Here is a 19,956-nt window from a genome sequence, read left to right as displayed (position 1 = left end):
TTAACAATTATTTTTAAAACTTTAAGAAATTCAAATTGCATAGTATCTGAAATATCTGAAGACATGAAAGATTTTTAAAAGGTTAGAGTAATATTCTGACCAAGACCTCTGCTCTCTGCATTTGCTGTTGTATGATTTTTGCAAATAACAGATCTGGCAGGAGTTACAGATGTCAAGCTAGAAGAGAAGAACCAGGGACCTACAAGAGACAGACAAGACACAGGCAGATCCAAGAACAAAGAAAAGGAGGGAGGTACAAGTTTGCACCTCACTGGGTAAAAGGAGAAGGTAGTAAGTCCTTCAACAAGAAGCAACGAAGATTGGTTCTAGTACCCTGTTCTGGGAGACAATATTGAACTGTGTGTCCAAAACTGGGCATAAGCATTTGACAAGCTGCAAGATACCGTGATCTATTTTACAGTAACAGCCCAAGAAGTAAATCCTCCTTTCCCCAAGAAACTGATTGGGCCAACCTAGAGGAGTTTTAGAACAATAACTACTGTAAGAAGTATAAAAATCATAAAATGAATAAAGTGGCAATTTGAGTGTGTGGGTAGATGTGTGTATATCCATCGTGTATATACACACATACACATATACATAGACATTATTCATACAGTAAATGCACGTGTACATAGCCCCTCTTCTCCTCGGGGACCCAACAGCAACGGACACTAACAAACCCCGGCTCAAGGTCAGTTCTCGTTTGTGACAATTTCCAAACTTCTGAGCTTTCACTTTTGTGAAACAGGATATGCTATCCCTGGTTTATCTCAGTGCTCACAGTAACTTCCAAGAGCTACAGGAATCCTAGATAACGTAGGGTCCTGAACTCTGATAAGCAAATTCTCAATGGCAAAGGAAAATAATTATTCATCCTCTGAGCAACTTTGAAATCACCTGAAAATCTTATCAAAAGAAAGGTTTTCAAGACACTCTCAGCATCTCCTACCCAGGGTGGTGGGAGGGCACCAGGAAACAGGCATTTGTTCAGGAAAGAGGAAAAAGACAGGACATCTTTTGTTTTTTCAGGACTGTTAGAAATATTTTCCTGAGAATCAGTCAAATATCGAATGAATGATTAAATGAAACTTTCAACCTATACATATATCAGTGATTCAGATGGAACAAGAATTTCTGGTGTATTACAAATATATCTGGAAAATGTACATGATTCCACAACTCAAACCAGCCCCTAAACAAAGTGAGTATGTCTTAAATAATAAGCATAAATAGATGATAAGCTGGAGATATCAATTCACCAACTCCAGTAGTGATGCAAAATTCAGAAACTTAACATTGTCTTTCTGGTCCCACTTCCAAGATCCTTTAAAAGGCACTTCAGTAATGATTTGCTCCATTTTCTCATCACTAAAACCAGGGTACTATCTGCCTCCTGTATCTCTTTGACTGAAAATAGGTGTGAGGTGCTTAAGCTCAGAACCTGCCTACTTCAAATTACATCTGGCAAGAGGCAAAGATCTGGACAAGCCATCCTGCCTAAAAATCCTCCCCTCTAAATTCTCACCATAAATATTCCTCCTTTGAGCAAACTAAATGAATGTCCTCTTCTAGACGCTCCCGTTAATACTTTACTATTTTAATCCAGAAAGGATAACTGGTTAACATATGGGTATGTTGTCAGTTAGTAATAAATTCCTTTGGCTGGGAGGATTGGTAGGGATGAAGGGATTAGCGGGACGGGTCTGTAAGGAAAAAGGCAAAGGGTACAGTGAATGATAGCCAGAGGCAGCAACCAAGGTCATTTTCACATGCTCCATAATTGCAGGACTCATCAGCGCCACCCGTGACATGACACCAAGCTGAAGGTGGGCAAGAAAGAAAGATTGAAAGATTGAGGAATGATGGCAATCCCAGGAGCAGGGACGCCTGAGGAAGCCCTGGCCTGGCACAGCACACCCAAGGCATACGAGCTGGATACAAGAGCGCATTGGTTGCTTTTTCATGAGGTCCGTTTCATGCTGGCTCTAAGACCTTTTTATTATTATTATTTTTAAATCCTATTCTAATTTAGGGCAGGTTCATTTCTTCCTACTTGGAAGGATTCACCAGTTAGTAAGATGTAACTGGCCTGATTCCAGGGCTATGGAGTATAGCAGTTGAGAATTAGGGCTCTAAAAACTGCAAGGCTTGGGTTGGAAACATGTCTGGCATTTCCTAGCCGTGAGATCGATCATAGGCAGGTGACAACTTCCCCAAGCCTCTGATGCCTCACATGAAAAGTGTGTATGTGATTTAGGACCATGGAGGAAAACAGTGAGCTACTGTGAGTAAAGAGCTTGGAACCATGTTCAAATTGCTCAGATTAACTGTCTTTATTATCCTTCTCAACACTATTTTAAAGTACTGTGTATTTTCTATGTGAACAACAAGATGGGTCCAGGATTCAGTGGGCACTCATTTCACTGAAGTTGCTGATATCAAAATTAGGCCAAATCCCTTGATTTAGTCTGAAGGTTACACCAGCTGAAATGAATCAGAGATGCAAAGGCAAAGAGTTACCTGGGGCATCCATTCCAAAGCATCCATGTCCCAGTGGAAGGATGTACAAGTTCCAAATGATGAATTTACATCATCAAGAATCAAGGGATTTGTGACAGGAATAGCTTGATTGGTTTTCGAAGACTATTACAACCTATTACTCCTGCAACAGACTAATATTGATTCAAGCCTTTGCTTAAGCTAATTTAAAACCAACAACTGTATGCAGTCCCTGAGCTAACTGGGTGGCCAAAATAAGGAATTTAGGTATGTGTAAAAAATTAAGGAGAAGAATTAAGGATATTAGGCTATTCTTGATGTGGAGTAAATAAATTGCAAGGAATCAAGAGCTCACAGAAAACAATGTGAAATACTCCAAGTTATCTGGCAGAAAGTGATATATAAATGTAAAACATCATCACTGTCATCCAAAACAGCCGACGGTTTTCAGTGATAATCACTTGATCTCTACTAGGCATTTCTAAGGGGTCTGAAAATGAGGACGGCAATAAGTCGGATGTTTTCTTTTTAAACATGATCATCTTACTGTATACTTGATACTTCTGCTGAGAGCTCAGATCTTCCCTTTCCCTAGTATAATTTTCATCTAAGCATTCCTTGGATACTTAGATCACTCTTAATGGAGACTGTACGTTATACCCTCCGTGGACACATGGAAATCTGGCTAATTGGACTGACTTGATTACAAGAGTCGATGAATTTTCCCATTTCCTTACACTGCAATAAATGCTTAAGATATTTTTATCGCTGATTAGGTAAATATTTTAGATTGCAATCATTTTCTAAAACAGCGGTTATAGGCAAAGGCTCTTTGCTCAGTCTGCCCACCAACAGAATTCCCATACTTTCAAAATCTGTTTCTTCTCTTGTTAGTATAAAAACTGGGTGTCCTAGTAAAGTATGAAACAAACCCACAGGCTGAATAGCTATCACTAAATCCAATAGAACAGCAATTGAACATTAGTTTTGTGATAAAGCAGTCTCTTTCAGCCCCAGTAAGCCCAGTAACAAAAGATGCAGGAGGTGATGGCACACGACTCCCCAAATCGAAATACCTGAAAATTAGAAAATACACTTTTATTTTGAAAGAGTCTGGTTTGCTGTTAAATGTTGTATCCTGGAAATAATTTTTAAATTCTTTCTTGGCCAAAATAAGGTGTCTCACCAATGATAAGTTAGTCCTGTCTCTTTAAATGCTAGGATGAGAACCTAATTTCAGGGGTTACTATCCCCATATTCTATACCTGTCAAAATTCTTTAAACGCTAATGAGTCAACTTGCTGAAAATACACTCCACACTTCCATTTGAAAGTATAAAACTGAGTGCTGAGTGGGAAAAAGTTTACCCCCACTCCCAGCGTAAATCAGCGCAGAAAGGAAGTAGAAAAGCACTCCAGCTACTTGCTGCAGACACAAATATGCACCCGAGCTCAACTGCGCATGAGCCACTTTTGATGAATGTTCCTACCCCTAACACGAGAATGTTGGGAGTGGGGGAGACGGACAGCAAAGGAAGATGATGTGTACATACGAAAAGATCAGCCATTTCCTCCCAGTACATCCCAAAACTGCTCAGCCCTAGGGAGAGTTCTCGTCAGGGAAAATAAAAGTGCCTCTTTGAGAGCTAGCTCCTGAATGAGAGTGGACTCTAGGAGGGAGATTTTCCTCTCCTGTCCTCTCTAAACCCCGGTGAAATCTCCTCTTTGCTGCGAAGCGGTGCTGGATACTCTGAGGGGCACAGTCCAGACACTGTGATCTGAAATTTCAAAAATGTGATAAAGCCCCGGTCGGTCAGCCCTGGGAGGCAAACAGCTGCCGGGTGACCGCTGATGAAGTGGCTTCTTAAGGAGGTGGGCAGATTGATTCCAGCTGCTGAGCGCGGGGCAGGGCAGCACCCAAGGAATGCGCAGCTCAGCTGAGGCAAGACGCAGCAGCTTCCCAACCAAGAGCAAGGCCAAGTATTAGCTCTGATTGCAGTCCTGGCCTGACACAAGAAAGAATGCCACTGTTCCTTGTGACAGCGACTTCCAAGGCAGCCCAGGCCAAAAGGTGCCATGTGCACAGTGTCATTTTATAAGTGGAGTATCACTTGGGATATCTAAAAGCTGTCCGTTGAGACGCTGGTTGAAGGTGGGCTGGTAGCTCCCAAGGTGAATCCTATCTGCCTGATTACTGTTTCTCTCCCCCAACCCACTCCCAGCTCCTGGCCCTCTTCTAATAGCTCTTAACCCCTGTCCAATTCCCTTTGCCCCACTTCCCCCACCCACTGACACAAACGCTGTAATCAGTACACAGGAGAGACAGACAAGGAAGGGGTGCAGCAGGGGAGTAGGGGACATGGAGAGCCCTGCAACTGGCCTGGATGGAGATGGACAAGAAGACATGCTCTTTAAAAGTACTGGCCTCAAAGTCATAGAGCTTAGGGGGAGGGACTAATTTAGGGGTCCCCTGAGGGCTCCAAACTCAGACACCAAGTGATCTAAGAAGAGGGAAGGGGTAAGAGGTAGGCGGGCATGAAGGCACGCCTAATGGAATATTCAATATCCTGCGAAATGCACTTTCGGCCATGCACTTCCAGAGACTAAAAGCCAGTAATGGGCTTTGGAGTCTGCACTTCCTCTCCCTAATGTCCAGAGGCGCTTTAATGCTGCAGCCAATCGATCAGCCTTCTCCGGTAAAGGCGGCGAGTGGAGAGCAAGAGCTTCCTACTTGTGGCCAAAATCGCCCGGCCTCCCCTGAACACTATGAAGGAGAGACTCAACTTTGATTTTGGCTCTCATCGTGCCAGGAGGAGGAAAGGAAGGAGCCTGGAGGCGCCCAGAGAAATAGCTCCCCTCCCTCTTCATCTCAGCTTTTCCTGGGAGAGATCCAGAAGGAAGACAAGGCGGGGGGCATTATCCACCCGGCGACAGGTCTGACAGTAGCCCTAAACCTGCTTCAGGTGCAAGGTCACCAAGCCGCCTCCAAGCCCAGGACAGCCAAAGTGTGGCACTTCTGCAAGGGACACAAACTGAGCAAACGAACAACCAGAGAGTGGGGTTTCTTTACAATTCTTGCTAACATCACAGCTGCCTGGAAAGTGACCCTCGGAGGCTGAGCCCTGCAGCGGAGACGCACCCCATTCCCGCCCCTCCCCCCTTCCCGTCTCCCACCTCCCTCTCTGCGCCTTCTCAGTAGGGCTCGGGCTCTGGGCAAGTTCAGTCCTTAAATTGGACCCAACCCTGTCCAGCCTCCTGTCGCCCCTCCCGGGAGGCTCTCGCGGCGCACTGAGCATGCCCTGTGGCCAGGGTCTGGGGGTCACCCCGGGGAAGCTCTCCTGCGCGGTGATGGGCCGGGTTCTCTCCCCGCGTGGGCGTCCCCACCGGGGTGCGCGGAGGGAAGACGGCGCGCCCACAGCCGGGTGCAGAACCGCCAAGTTAGCGGGCATGAGGAAACTTTCCACGCTCCTGCTCCCCACCCCCACGCCACAGGGGCGCGTCTTCCCGAGGAGCTCGCCTTTCCCAGCCCCGCGGAGACAGGCACAGCACGTGATGGGCAGAAATAAAAATAAACACTTCCCATTCCCGGCCCGCCAGGGCCACCCCCACTCCGCGCGCTGAGGAGAGCTGGGGCGCCCGGCACCCAGCAGCCCCCGCCGCCGCGGCCCGGAGCCCCCCGCCCCCGAGCCGCCGCCCGAACGGCCACCGGGCCCACGCGCCCCGAGCGGTGGCCTCGCTCCGGCCCGTCGCGCCTGGCCGCGCCCCGGCGCCTACCTTTCGGATTTGGTGAACTTCCGGAATGCCTGTCGAAGGTCGTGGAAGGACCTGTACGTCTGGGGCTCGGCCGAAATGCCCTGTGCCCGGGTGGTCCGCGGGCCGATGTGGGTCGAGGGCACGGGTAGCACCGACTGGCATTTATGGAGCTTCCTCTTCAGCTCCTGGATTTCTTCCTCTTTCTCGGACAGCCGTTTCTCCAGCTCTTTGATCCTCTCCTCCTTGAGCATGAGAATCTTGGCAAAGTCTTCCTCCAGCTCGCTCATTTTTTCCCTGAGCCCCTCCGCGAAACTTTTTCTCGGGCGGCGGCGGCGGCGGCGGCCGGGACAACAGCCGGGCGAGGCGAGCGCAGAGCGAGCGAGTGAATGGGCGCTAAGTACTCGAGCGCAGCAGAGTGCTGCCCCTAATACCGCGCAAGAAGCCGCTTTCTTCGATCCACTTCTGCTGAATGGACTAAAAGCACCGAGGGGAGGATGAGAAGTCTAAAAGCGATGAAGAGGAGAGGCAGAGTGCTAATCCCCAGCCTCTCCGGGGAATAGGTGATTATCTTTCATTGAGAAACCAATTAGAGCTGCCCTTCCTCCCCTGAGACCCCCTCCCCCGTCCCCCTTTCCCAATCACTTCGTGAGAACCCGGCGCACGCCACCCCACCGAGAGCCTGCTTTCTAGCTGGGAGGGTTGGACCAGTGAGCCTGGTCTCACCCCATCACACAGTAATCACTCTTCCACGCTATATGGTACCAGAGGAAAGGGGTGGGGTGGGGGTTGGGGGGGAGCTTTATGCCACTTGATCCTTGAAATAGCAACAATTACCATGTGATCTGGCAGATGACGCAGCGCTTGTAACTGGAGCCTAAAGACTTTGTGGTGTGTGTGCGTGCGTGTGTGTGACATTTCATAAATATTAAACTGCCTTTAGATAGTAACCCGCCCGAATTCATCTTTGTTTTCACCTTCTACTTCTCTTCTGCTCTAGATGATGAGAGGGTGGGGGGTGTGTGTGTGTGTGTGTGTGTGTGTGCGCGCGCGCGCGTTTGTTAATGTGAAGTCCTGTTGTGGTCCCAAGAATGACAGGACACTAGCAGGTCCAGGTTTTTTTCAGCATAAAATTTTACTGGAAATAGTAAACTAAAATTGTTGGTGGGAAAGTTGGATGAATATGCATATGGTAATGAGCCAAATGTTTACAGAAAAGGAAAAGGCCATGAGTTGACTGTAAACTTAAGAGTTTTGATTTTATTTTATCTTCTAAAGTTAAAATTTGTATATTGAGCATCCAAATTATACCAGAACATCATCTTCTATGGTTGTGAAGTGGGGGCCACCACCCAGTGCTGGCTTAACCTCCGGGTTCCCGTTTTAGGGAGAATTAGCTTTTGTCATCCTGTTTCTCCTTCACCTGTGCATCCGTCTCTACACCCTCTGCTAAAGGGATTTTTATACTTATTTGAACTCACAGTATTTGCTAATTCCTACACTTTATTTTTTTATATGTATATGCCACAGGGAGCATTTTTCATAACATAAATCACTGTTTAAGAGTTTGGGTACATGAGAGTAGCATTTCTGCAGGTAATGATCCACAAATGAATACATCTCTTTTTAAAGAAGAAAAATAGATGCAAACTAAGATACCAAAAGGTTTCTGGAGAAATTGTAATTTTCCTTAAAAAGAAAGATCAATGTACAATCTCTGGCTACTTATCAGAAAAAAAAAAAAAACCCAAAACTTTCTACTTTGAAACACCTAAGTAAATGAAAAGCAAGCATATAATTTGGTTTATAAATAAACCCTAAAATCTGTTTTATTCCGAAGATGTCTTTACTACTTGGTGTTAGTTCTACTCATCTGATTGTTTTAAATTAAAAATATTTTAAGCCACACTTGAATTTGTTAATCGCACCAGATGCTCAAGAGTGGCTTCATCTACTCACATTTGAGAACGGGTTCTCTATCTTGTCAATAGTTACTATTCTGTTGCTTCTATCTATGAACAACTTCACCTGCTATAATCCTTTTAGAAACACCCAACATAACTGGCATTTAAAAATACATTAGAAAAAAAAACTTTTATCATCCTCAAAAATCTAGGCATAGGTTCAATGTTATTTATGGGAGAGAGAGAATTAGTCTTAAAATGATTCTTAAGTAGACTCTTTTTTTCAAGTCTTATATTAATCTTAAATGCAGATATTGAAATGTTTCTCCTATGTATTAAAAAAGAAACTCCTTTAGACCAAGATTTTACACACACTTCAAAACCTTAAATTTATCCCTATATTCCAAAGTTAATCTTATTTTTTAATAAATCGGTTTTAACTTTGGTAATGTTGGCACCTGGTAATCTTAAATCACGTCCCTTGGCTTATGAAATGTTGAATTTAGAGCACAAGGAACACTTGGGAAAAGACAGACTGGTAGAGGAATAAATACTGAATTATTAAAAATCATAGCATTTTAAATCTGTAAGCAACTTTGAAAATGACCTAACCCAACCACTTCATGTATAAAGGAGGAAAATAGGATCTTGAAAGGTGAAGTCCAAGTTCACTCAAGGGCAGTTCAAATCCAGGATTCCTCAGGACATGCTGCTCCTGCCTTAAAGCCTGAAAATCTAGAAATTCTATGATTCTGACAGTCTAGTGTTCAAAGATGTGACTTTACCCTTTGTTCTTTGCCTTTAAATCTGTAGCAGTAAGTTTCAACTGTGAAAGCAAAAAGTGTTACTGAAACCTTAGATTTTTTTTTTTTTTCTTAAAGAAGAAAGTCGCCATCTAGTGCCCTTGGAGAAATTTGCTAAAGTCTTAATCACAGTGAAGTAAGATTCAGTCTTTAAATACCTGTAAGAGTGTTTGTATGTTCCATGTTTGTGAAAAATAAAGAAAATATGCAGAATTTTGTGTCAGAATAAGACTTTTTTAAAATACAAATTTAAACATCTTTTACCACTGGAAAATGACAGCAGCAATAGTGAACATTCATTGGATGTTTAACATGTGCCAGGATGGGGCAAAACCTTTTATGTGGCAAGCTGATTTTAATCCCCATGATGGCTCTATAAAGTAGGCATTTTTATTCATTCCCACTTTATAGGTGGAGAAACTGGTACTTAGCCAGATTAATCTGCCCAGGGCCACAATGTCCAGATTTGACCCAGGCTGTCTCAGTCCCTGTGCCGCACTGCTTCTACCTGAAATGCATTCAGAAGTCCACTTCTCTGTGAGTCCGGTGACAAGCAAGACTAAAAGTACTTTGTTAATGAGAACACACTGAATTTGAAATCTCATACAATCCCAGCTACGTATCTAAGACTCTGGCTCCTCAACCACTCTCTTTACCAAAGTTGTTTTCCTTATGATACTTTGGGATGTATTGTACATTTCATATGCAGTTTCAAATGTTTATTTAAAAAGTACATGCACCTTCAGACATGATGATGGTGCTTTGCCTCTTCACCTGCACCCCTCCCATAAAGAACACTTTCTAAAGAACCTGAAGCCGTAGAGATGTGCGTAGCTCATAGGGGATTCCTGTCCTTTAATCCAGGTCACTATCACAGGGGGCAATGGGAAGACAATGTCTATAAAAAAATTTCAAGAATAATAAAACTGACTAAAAAAGTCAGTCTGACTGTTTATTATCATTATACGCCAGGAGCTCTCAAAAAGATCAGTGATAAAATACTCCTCCCCCAAAAACTATATTCTTGGTCTAAGTTTAAGCAATTGCTACATTTATTGTTGAGTGAGTGGACCACTCCCGTTGCTCCACCTTTGGAACAACCCTGACCTTGGTGCACATTACAAGGACCCAAAGGGAAGAAAATAGTCATATGCAGGTGGTTGGAGAGCGATCCTACAGGTGGCAGTAGAGGAATGCAGGAGAAAATCTGGGGGAATGAAAACAGATGGGGGTCCACATTTTGGAAATGGGAGGGGTTGGGGGGAATTCAACCATCTATTTTCAATACCCTACATCCAAACACTTCTTTTGGTTGCAAAGTTGACAGTATTTTTGGAAAACTGCATGCAATACATTTTCCATCAAGGAATGCAATTGGTGAATTAAGAGTACTGGACTAGAACCAAAAGATCTGTATTTATGTCTCTGCTCTGTCGCTTCCCAAGCTGTGTGCTCTCGGGCAAATCCCTAAACGTCTGTGAGATACACTATTCTCATTCGTAAAATGGGGAGTGGGAGTAACACCAGCTCCATTTCACTGTTCTAGCTTCAATGATTCTATGGCATTTTGCTTTCCCTGTGACTCACATTTTGAAATTATTAGTCTGTTCTTAGACAACACCCAACCGAGTGTAAAACTTTAGCTGATTTTAAAACAGAAAAGAAATATTTATGATGGAGTCTGGTTGGTCCTATAAAGATTACAGTTACTTTGTGATTAACAGAAGCTTGGAGCGTTTTCAGTTAATTCTACATCATATCAGTTGTGGCTTCAACACTGTCACCTAAACCACATTCTGGTGACCATAAAGTATGGTCGCACCTTAGCAAGATAAAAGCTTGAGTCCTGAAATACACGCACATCTATGTTAACCACCACACTTAAACACTACAGAAATCAAATTCTGCAGTATATTAAGCACCCTGGGCTTGGAATATGGAGGTAGAGATGCTACAGGACTTCAGGTAAATAAGTTCATCTCCCTGAGCCTCAGTTTTCCCAACTATAAAGTGGACACATGGGTATTAAATTCTTGCACTGCATCTTTAAGGCTCAAATGAAGTGAGATGAAAGCCAGATATTACTTAAATGTGACCCTATATAAATAATATAAATAAAATGGTAATGAAACCCCTGCTTCGAGTCTTGGCAGGAAAGTAGCCCAGCTGGGAGTGGAACAGACAGGCGTGGTGGTGGTAGTGGTAATATTTATACTACATTCAGCCTACTCATTGCTTGTGGTAGGCAGAATTTAAAGACAGTTCCCAAGACACTCCCACTCGGTGTATATGCGCATTCTCCCAGTTAATCAAACACTAATCAAGGTGGTGCTGTGAAGGCATTTTGCAAGTGAAATTGTCCCAGGCAATTTAAGATCTGCTGGGTGGGTCTGACCTAATCGGGTGAGCCTTTTAAAGTTGTCTGGGCTCATCCTGGAGACGGGATTCTAGACATGAGAGGGATTTGACTTGGGGGAGATTCTCCACTGCAGCCTTCAAAGACGGAAGAAGCCACATGACAAGGAACGCAGGTGGAACCTAGGTGCTGAGAATGACCACTGACAGATGGCCAGCAAAGGAATAGAGACCTCAGTCCTACGACACCAGGGAACTGACTCCTGTCATAATCACAGGAGCATAGGAGAGGACCCTGAGCTCCAGATGAGAATGCAGCATGGCTGACATCTTGATCTCAGACTTAAGAGGCTTTGAACAGAAGACCCAGCTGTGCTATGACCAGACTTCTCACCTCCAGAACTGTGAGGTAGCAAGTAAGTGTTAAGTCTTTGAGTCTGAGGTAATTTGTTAGACAAGATAAAATTAATGAATTACTCAACCACCACCTAAAAATGTCTATTAAAAATGGCAGAATTGTTTTACCACTCTCAGAAGCCTGACTTTACAAGTCATTTTTAGTGAAACTAGTTTAGTACATTTCAAATGGATACTTGGGGACATAAAAAGTTGTTATAAATTGCTTAAAGCACACTGATGACAATACAAATAGCCTTCTGAGTATGACAAACTCTCTTCCATAAAAGATACTCACGTCTAAAAGTTGTGTTTTATTATGACTGACGTGTAAATTCCTTCCAATCATAGTTTCTAGAAGGGATTGGAACCACTCGCTAGTTTAAATTTCTGTAGGGTCAAAATGTTACTATAGCTTACCTTGGGTAGTGAACTCGCTCTGTGACCCTGGGCAAATTATTTCATCTGCTACGCCTTGGTTTTCTCATCTGTAAAACAGCAATAACTCTTTTATAGTACTGTGTGTTTTAATACTTTGTTCAGCTCTGAGAATACATTTAAATATTTTGGATTCCTATTGACTGGATATTCCCAGTTACCCATGGAAATTAAGTGCCTCTAAATCATATTGCCTTTCAGGTTCAGGTACTAATCAGATATTTGAGAGGAGGGGTAGAGAAAGAATACAAGTCCTTTTTTTTTCCTGGGAGTTTCTGCTTTTCTTTTTATTTTATTTTTTTATTGAAGTATAGTTGATTTACAATGCTGTGTTAGTTTCTGGTGTACAGTATGGTGATTTGGTTACACATACATATATTCTTTTTCATTACAGGTTACTATAAGATACTGAATGTGCTATCCAGTATCACCTTGTTACCTATTTTATATATAGTAATTAGTATCTGCTAATCCCAAACTCCTAATTCATGCCTCCCCTCCACTTCCCCTTTGGTAACCATAAGTTTGTTTTCTATGTCTGTGAGTTTCTTTCTGTTTTGTAAACAAGTTCATTTGCATCATTGTTTAAGATTCCAGCTATAAGCAATATCATAGGATATTTGTTTTTCTCTATCTGACTTACTTCACTTAGTATGATCATCTCTAGGTGCGTCTATGTTGCTGCAAATGGCATTATTTCAGTCCTTTTTATTGCCAACTGGTATTCCATCAAATACACACACACACACACACACACACACACACACACACACACACACACACACACACATCTTTATCCAGTCATCTGTCAATGGACAGTTAGGTTGCTTCCATGTCTTGGCTATTAGAATAAAAGTCCTCTGAGTTTAGCTTTTTTATCTGATTTGACTTGATGTCTTGGTTTGATTTTTAATGTGAGAGACACTGGACTCATCCCTATATTTTACTATTATTAAATTTAGAAAACAGATGTATACATAGATAAAGAATTCAAAAAAACAAAGGATATACAGTGAAAGGTACGTCTCCCTTTCATCCCTGTTCCCCAGCTACCCAGACCCCCTTCACACAGGCAACCACTCACCATTACCATTGACTTGTGTATTCCTCATTAAATAGCATATCCATATATAAGCCTATTTGTATATAAATATACATTTTATGCAAATTTGATAGGAAAGACTTAATATCTGGTTTGTATGTTAGCCTATAGCCTAACTTGGTGCTATCATTTCCTGACTTTCAGAACCATTAGTCCCATTTTGTGATAAAATGCTCAGTAACAAAGCACAAAGACTGCAGCATTTAGAGAGAGTGGGCCCCTATTCACACAGATGCTATAGGACCATAGTCCTTCTTGCCTTAAAAGAAATGGCATTTGGTGTTTTATTAAATGTTTTAGTAACAACTCAGAATGGTCTGATATTTTAAAACAACAAGCCAAATATGGTTACACATGTATGTTTTTTAAGGACATGATAAAATCACCTATGGTCTTAATTCTCACCATCTGCTTATTGTTAATGGAGACATTCATCTGTGCTTATCTCAGGTTATTTCAAATTAACAGCTCCCCTGTAAAAAAGCTAACAAACCATTCCTAGGCATTAGAGGCACTGTATTTGGACAGTCTCTCAATCCACTGTAACCATTATGATTTTTCTTGGTCTCTAATCAAAACTGCAGAGTTAGTTCAATAGTTCATTTACTATTTCTAATGCAAAAGGGACACACTTATTTGGAGGTTATTGCCTCAAAATGTCTAGTTATTTATTATAAAAATATATTATAACTTGTTTTTTATAAAGAAATAGTTCCACCTAACCTACAGTATTCCAGGAGATATTAAAATTCCCCTATTTACAGGGAAGATTTCCAAGTTCCATATTGATTATATTTTCCCGTGTGTGTTATATTGGGCTCAATTTTAGCAATCTTAATAAAAGTGGGAAGGTGGAAGAAACACTCAAAACCTTCCCATAATAATCTTAAATACTTGCATTACAGTGTAAAGTCTTTTCTTTGCTCTGAAAAACGCTTTATCTCAGCAGAACCCTCCCCTTTCCACAGCATCCTTTCCAGCCACCCACAATTTGCAGAAAGCAGAGGAGGAAGCAGAAAGACAGAGGATATTGAACTAAGAAGACACAGGACCCGCCACCCTTCATTCAAGACTTTATCTAATAAAGGGAGATCACGTTACAGTGCTTGGGTAAGCAGACATTACTCAGACTGTGGCTAAAATCATCAGCAAGAAACTCTGCCAGGAATACCTTAGTGTAACATGAGGTGGTACTGGAGGGAGGGTGTGCGTGTGCGTGCATGTGTGTGCGCGCTTCAGACATTATACTTTTCCTCCAAATCATTTTTCTAGCATGGGTATGTCAATAAAAACAAACTCTTCCTTTAAAAATGTCTCCATTCAAAACACTTGGATATTTTAACGTTAAGAGCAGAGATGGAGTGATGTTAACAGATAGGAGATGCCCCACGTTGCCATAGATTAGAGGCTGGCACACTGTCATCCATCAAGAGTGACAACTTCCTCCCCTCCAAGCCAAACAAACTGATTTACGTCTGCACAAATGTCAAATTAGCATTCCAAGAGAGACGCAGGAGGAGGGCCATTTCTGTCAGAAATCTTTTTTATTAAGAAAGATATCATGAATCTGGCATTCTTCTTCTGAATGGGAGACTAAAAGTGAGTGTATTACCTGAGCAGATGTACTTGGTTTCATTTATTTAACAAATATTTTTTGCATACTTTTCTACAGGTCCCAGGCATTCCCCTAGACACTAATGGTGCACAGAGACGAGTCAGAGGATCTGCCCTCAAAAAGCTTCTGAGAGTGTGGGAGGAGCTACTTAGGGTGTGGGACCATAGGTATGGAAATGACTAATTTTAAGGCAAAAGTGAAAAAACTAAAAGGTTATCACAGTACAGAGGAAGAAGAAAAGCAATAAGCCGTGTGTGGGTGTTTGTGTGTGTGTGTGTGTAAAAGAGAGACAGAGAGACCTATCGAGAGCCCAAATCACCAAATAAACAATTGACATATGCCCACTTTGTTGAAACCAAAGGATTAATCTGCCGAATGAATGAACTAGTTGAATTTCTGTAACTTAGAGTCGACCAAAATCTTTCATTCAGGAAGAGCCCTTTCGAATATAGGAACAATCCCTTGGAGTGGATTCTTCTGTGAACAGGTCCTGGAAACCACAGGAAGGTTTCTGGTCCAGGGATCTCTAGGCAGTGGGGCCGGGAGGCAAGAGACATGTCTCGGGCTTGCCAGCAAGCACAAGTGGAGGGCCCTTCCCCAAGACTGCGAAATGTATCCTAGGAGGCACTGAGGATTTGATAAAATGCCATTACCAGGGAAGTTTCACAGTAACACACAGAAGAGTCCAAAGTGATATTGGAAACAACCAGATATTATCAGTGGCACCAATGAAGTGAGGCTACAGTCTCCTCACTGGGTTCCGCCTTTCATTTAAAATTAGCTTCCTTTTTTACTTCTCCTGCAAAGACTGCTTTTCCCTTGTGAGTGTGAAGATCCACTCACCAGGAAAATCAAGTTAAAATAATTAGATTGCTTAAAGAAACAGAGTACCATGACAGAGTTAACCATGAACATTCAGAGATGTATATTCATTTAATAGAAAAACGTACCATAGGTTTGAATTATCATATTCTGTTTCTTAGAGAACAAAATGATCCATTTTTACTTTATAAAGATTAAATCACTTTTCAATAAAGAGAAAATTAATAGCTAATACACTGTATAGTAGAGAATGCTCATTAGCATGTAGGCTGTGACAAGCAGCTTTTTTTCAATTGTTACTACTGACGAGTCACTATGGGTGAAAGATCACAGGAAAACTGGAGAATATGGGCATAAAAATGATAAAAGATTTTATCAATAAGAATAATTTTAATAGTAAAAATTGATTATACTTAGAAAACTAAGACTAGTGTGATTAATCAAAATGGCCTAGACTCTAATTATGACAGATCTCCCCAGATAGATTTATCTGTAAATTCAATGCAATTCCAGTATTTTTAAAAACAGAAGTTAATGAATTGATTTTCAAATTCATACAAAACAGATAATGCAGAAGAATAAAGATATTTGAAAAACAACACAAATAGTGGTCTTATCCTACCATCCATCAAGTGTACTATAAAACTATAGTAGTTAAACCACTGTGATGACTCATTTTTAAAATGGGCTAATGAAAATGCCTAGCTTAGAAACAGATCCATAGCTATAAGGAAATGTGGTTCATTATAACAGTCGCATCTCCAACTATTGGAGAGAGAACTAACGTTAACAGGTTAGGAGAAAATATGTCTGTAACATACTTTAAGTATATTATGTAACTATTTGTTCAAATTTATATTATTTATATAAGCAATGTTTCCCACTTTAATATGGTAAAACAGACAAAACATAAAAAATTACCACTTTAACCATTTGTAAGTTTATAGATCAGCGAAATTAAGTACACTCACATTGCTGTGCAACCATCACCACCATCCATTCTCAGCACTTTTTCATCTTCCCAAACTGAAACTCTATACCCATTAAACAATAACTCCCCACTTCCTCTGCCCAGCCCTTGGCAGCCACCATTCTGCTTTATGTGTCTATGAATTTAGCTACTCTAGATACCTCATGTGAGTGGAATCATACAGTATTTTTCCTTTTGTGACTGGCTTATTTCACTCAGCATAATGTCCTCAAGGTTCATCCATGTTGTAGTATGTATTAGAATTTCCTTTTTAAAGGCTGAATAATACTCCATTGTATATACCATATTTTGTTTATACACTTATCTGTTGACAGACACTCAGGTTGCTTCCACCTTTTGGCTACTGTGAATAAGACTGCAATGAATACTGGGGTACAAATATCTGTTCAGGTCTCTGCTTTCAATTCTTTTGGGTATATACCCAGAAGTAGAATTGCTAGGTCATATGGTAACTCTTTGTTTAATCATAGATAATGTCTTATAAATATATAAATAAGAGTTGATATCCATAATATGCAAAGCGTTCTTAAAAATAAATAAAAATATCAAAATAAAAATACAAAATGACAAAAGCAAAGATGTACATCTTTGCTAATAAAATTTATTTTTTTGCCTATCAAATTGGCAAAATTTAAGAGACTGATAATATCCCTTATTGTCAAAATTGTGATAAATGGGTTCTCCTGAATATGAATGAGAGCCTAAGTTGTTTAAGTCTTTTGTAGCAAGCAATTTAGCAGGAGCCCTCCAAATATTAAGTATCTGTTTGATTTCACTCAGCAATCCTACTTCTAAAAATGAAGCCTGTGGAAATGATTCATGTGGGTTTCATTTTCTTTGTTTTTTGCTCTCTGTGAAAGAGAAAGCATTTAACTTAAATAAATAAATGGTTAAATAACTGATTATACCGTCAATTATGAAATGCTATGTAACCATAAAAGAATGAGATGGACCTGTAGAAAGAGCTCCAAGACATGGTAGGAAAAGAGCATGCAAGAAAATTGATGCTTTCATTTACACGATCATCTTTACATGATATATATCAAATACATATGTGTGTACTTAAATTTTGATCAAACGGTAACAGTTGTTACCTTGGGGAATGGGAATAGGAGTGAGGGGTGAAGAACTATCATGTTTTATAAGATATACATCATTTGAGCTTCTTACAGTGAGTGTGTTAATGTATGTTGTGCTTTTACAATATGATTGAGGACCAATTTAGACATGATAAGCTGCATGTATTTAAATTGTACAATCTAATGAGTTTTCTCACGTATAAACACCCATGAAATCATCACCTCAATTAAGATAACAAATTGTGGTTCATTTTTTAAAAAAATCATTAAGCTTCTAGGTTTTAAATTGATAAATATCACAAATAAAATGACTAAGCTGTACTAACAAACAGGATCCAGAAAGAGCCGGAAAGTCCTTCCCTTTGTCCTTCCCTTACCCTCAGATTTCACTCCTACACATGGTATGGAGATCAGCAGTGTGTCCTTCACCGATGCAATGCGCCATCCTAAGATATCTCTGTAAAGCATTAGCCTTTATATTTGTTGGACTTCACTAATTCCTTAGGCTTCTTCTGTATGGCAGCCTCCAAGAAAGTAAAATAAATGGGAAGTATAGTATCTCACAGTTCAACAGATTTGAGAAAGAATTTAATCGCCTGTGTGTGCCCATACGCACACACACACACACAGTCCCTTCTAAAATATCCCTGATGGCCATCTCCCAATGGCCATATATTTAGATTGTTTAAGAAATTATAACTAATACAACATTCATATTATATAAGAATTTTGCAATATGCAATATGATAAGATCAGCATTTTATCAACTACAGAACTATTGACATTTGGGGCTGGATAACTTGGTTGTGGGAGACTGTCCTGTGCATTATAGGATGTTCTGCAACATCTCTGGCCTCTACCCATTAGATTCCAGTAGCGCCACCTCACCCCAAATTTTAACAACCAAAAATATCTCCAGAATTGCCAAATGACAATTGTCCCCAGGTGAGATCCACTGTGTCAACTCATGCTAAAGTTAATCATCAAATTAATTCTTCTATGAAATATTTCAAGTCATTTCTATCCATATTTTTATCTTAATCTGCATCTGATTTTGACAAACACATGGAAATGGTAGAGAAGTAGTTTGTGCCATGTTGTAACACCAACCCAAGGAACTGTGCTGAGACAGTGAGGTATAAAGCCAAAGTCAGCATCAGAAAGAAAAGGCCAGTGTGACTCCCCATCAGGGCTGCCTGTTTTCCCTCTACCATTCTCATCTAACAGTTTTAAAAAACTACACTGGAGAACCCCAGTCCTTACACTGTGCCTTAGTCTTTCCTTGATTTTTGAGTTAATTATAATAGAACAGAGCAACTGAAGAATTAATGAGCTATTCCCATTGAACTTAAATCTGAAAAGTATCATTCAATGACTAGATATGACATCGAATATTTTCTCAGACTCTACTTAGGAAAATGGAAGAATGTTATCAAGTGTAGCCTAAACCTGTTTCTCATTTCCTTAAGATAACCTTTTCAAACAGGATTTCCAGTTCTAGTCTATTCTCAACATGTGACTGATGCTGAAGTGATACACATTCACTACGTGAAATTTAACCTCCCTCCCAGGGGAGGAGTGGAAATCCTTTATTTTAAATCAAAATAAATAATAATGACATCCACAGAGATTTGATAAAGGCATTCTTTTGTCATCCTTGAAGAAATAAGAAGTAGAGGTTATGCAATCATGTGGTGTTTTGGTAATGTAGCTTCAGATTTAATGACATAGCTTAATGGAAGGTGCTTTCAAAGTTTTGATTGTTTAGTAGTGAGCAAAGTTTTACGACTTCTCTGAAAACTAAAGTTTATATTGCATTTGCCATCAGTTCCAGTTAAAGCAAAATATAGAACAAATTATAGAGATGTTCATAATGGGAAATTTACTGTTAGTGAGTTCTTAGTTTTATAGCTACACATGGTCTTTTAAAATAAAATAACCTCTCATGCTCAGTTACTACTGTTAATATTATAACATTAATATGGTATCCATATACTCATTGAACACTGTGGAAGGTCCATGCTAAGTCCCTTATATACATTAAATTAGCATATTCTTAGGGCTTCCCAAATGTTATTCCCCTTGCAGTGGTGACACTGGGCAAGTTCTACAACTCTAAGTCTTAATTTCTTCCATGTGCAAAATGAGGATAACAGTAGTACCTTTATCACTGGGTGATTATGAAGATCAAATATTTGTT

General features: G+C 40.6%; 1 protein-coding gene and 1 long non-coding RNA gene across 2 annotated transcripts in view; one reads left to right on the top strand and one right to left on the bottom strand.

Moving 5' to 3' along the window:
* The window catches only part of PRKG1 (protein kinase cGMP-dependent 1), a 1,107,834-nt gene extending 1,100,890 nt beyond the window's left edge, over window positions 1-6,944 (bottom strand). Inside the window, exon 1 of the mRNA XM_032491411.1 lies at window positions 6,276-6,944. Within this exon, the coding sequence (XP_032347302.1) occupies window positions 6,276-6,541 (266 nt within the window). The 5' untranslated portion in view covers window positions 6,542-6,944. The remainder of the gene's footprint in view (window positions 1-6,275) is intronic.
* Window positions 6,677-16,922, top strand: LOC116667146. The gene is made up of 3 exons (XR_004323923.1): window positions 6,677-6,814; window positions 14,218-14,359; window positions 14,922-16,922. It is a non-coding gene; the product is annotated as an uncharacterized LOC116667146 (long non-coding RNA).
* The last annotated feature ends 3,034 nt before the right edge of the window (window positions 16,923-19,956 follow it).

Source organism: Camelus ferus, chromosome 11, assembly GCF_009834535.1.
Source record: "Camelus ferus isolate YT-003-E chromosome 11, BCGSAC_Cfer_1.0, whole genome shotgun sequence".
Lineage (NCBI taxonomy): Eukaryota > Metazoa > Chordata > Mammalia > Artiodactyla > Camelidae > Camelus > Camelus ferus.
The sequence above is the reverse complement of the archived record's forward strand: the minus strand, read 5'-3'. Positions and strand labels throughout refer to the sequence as shown.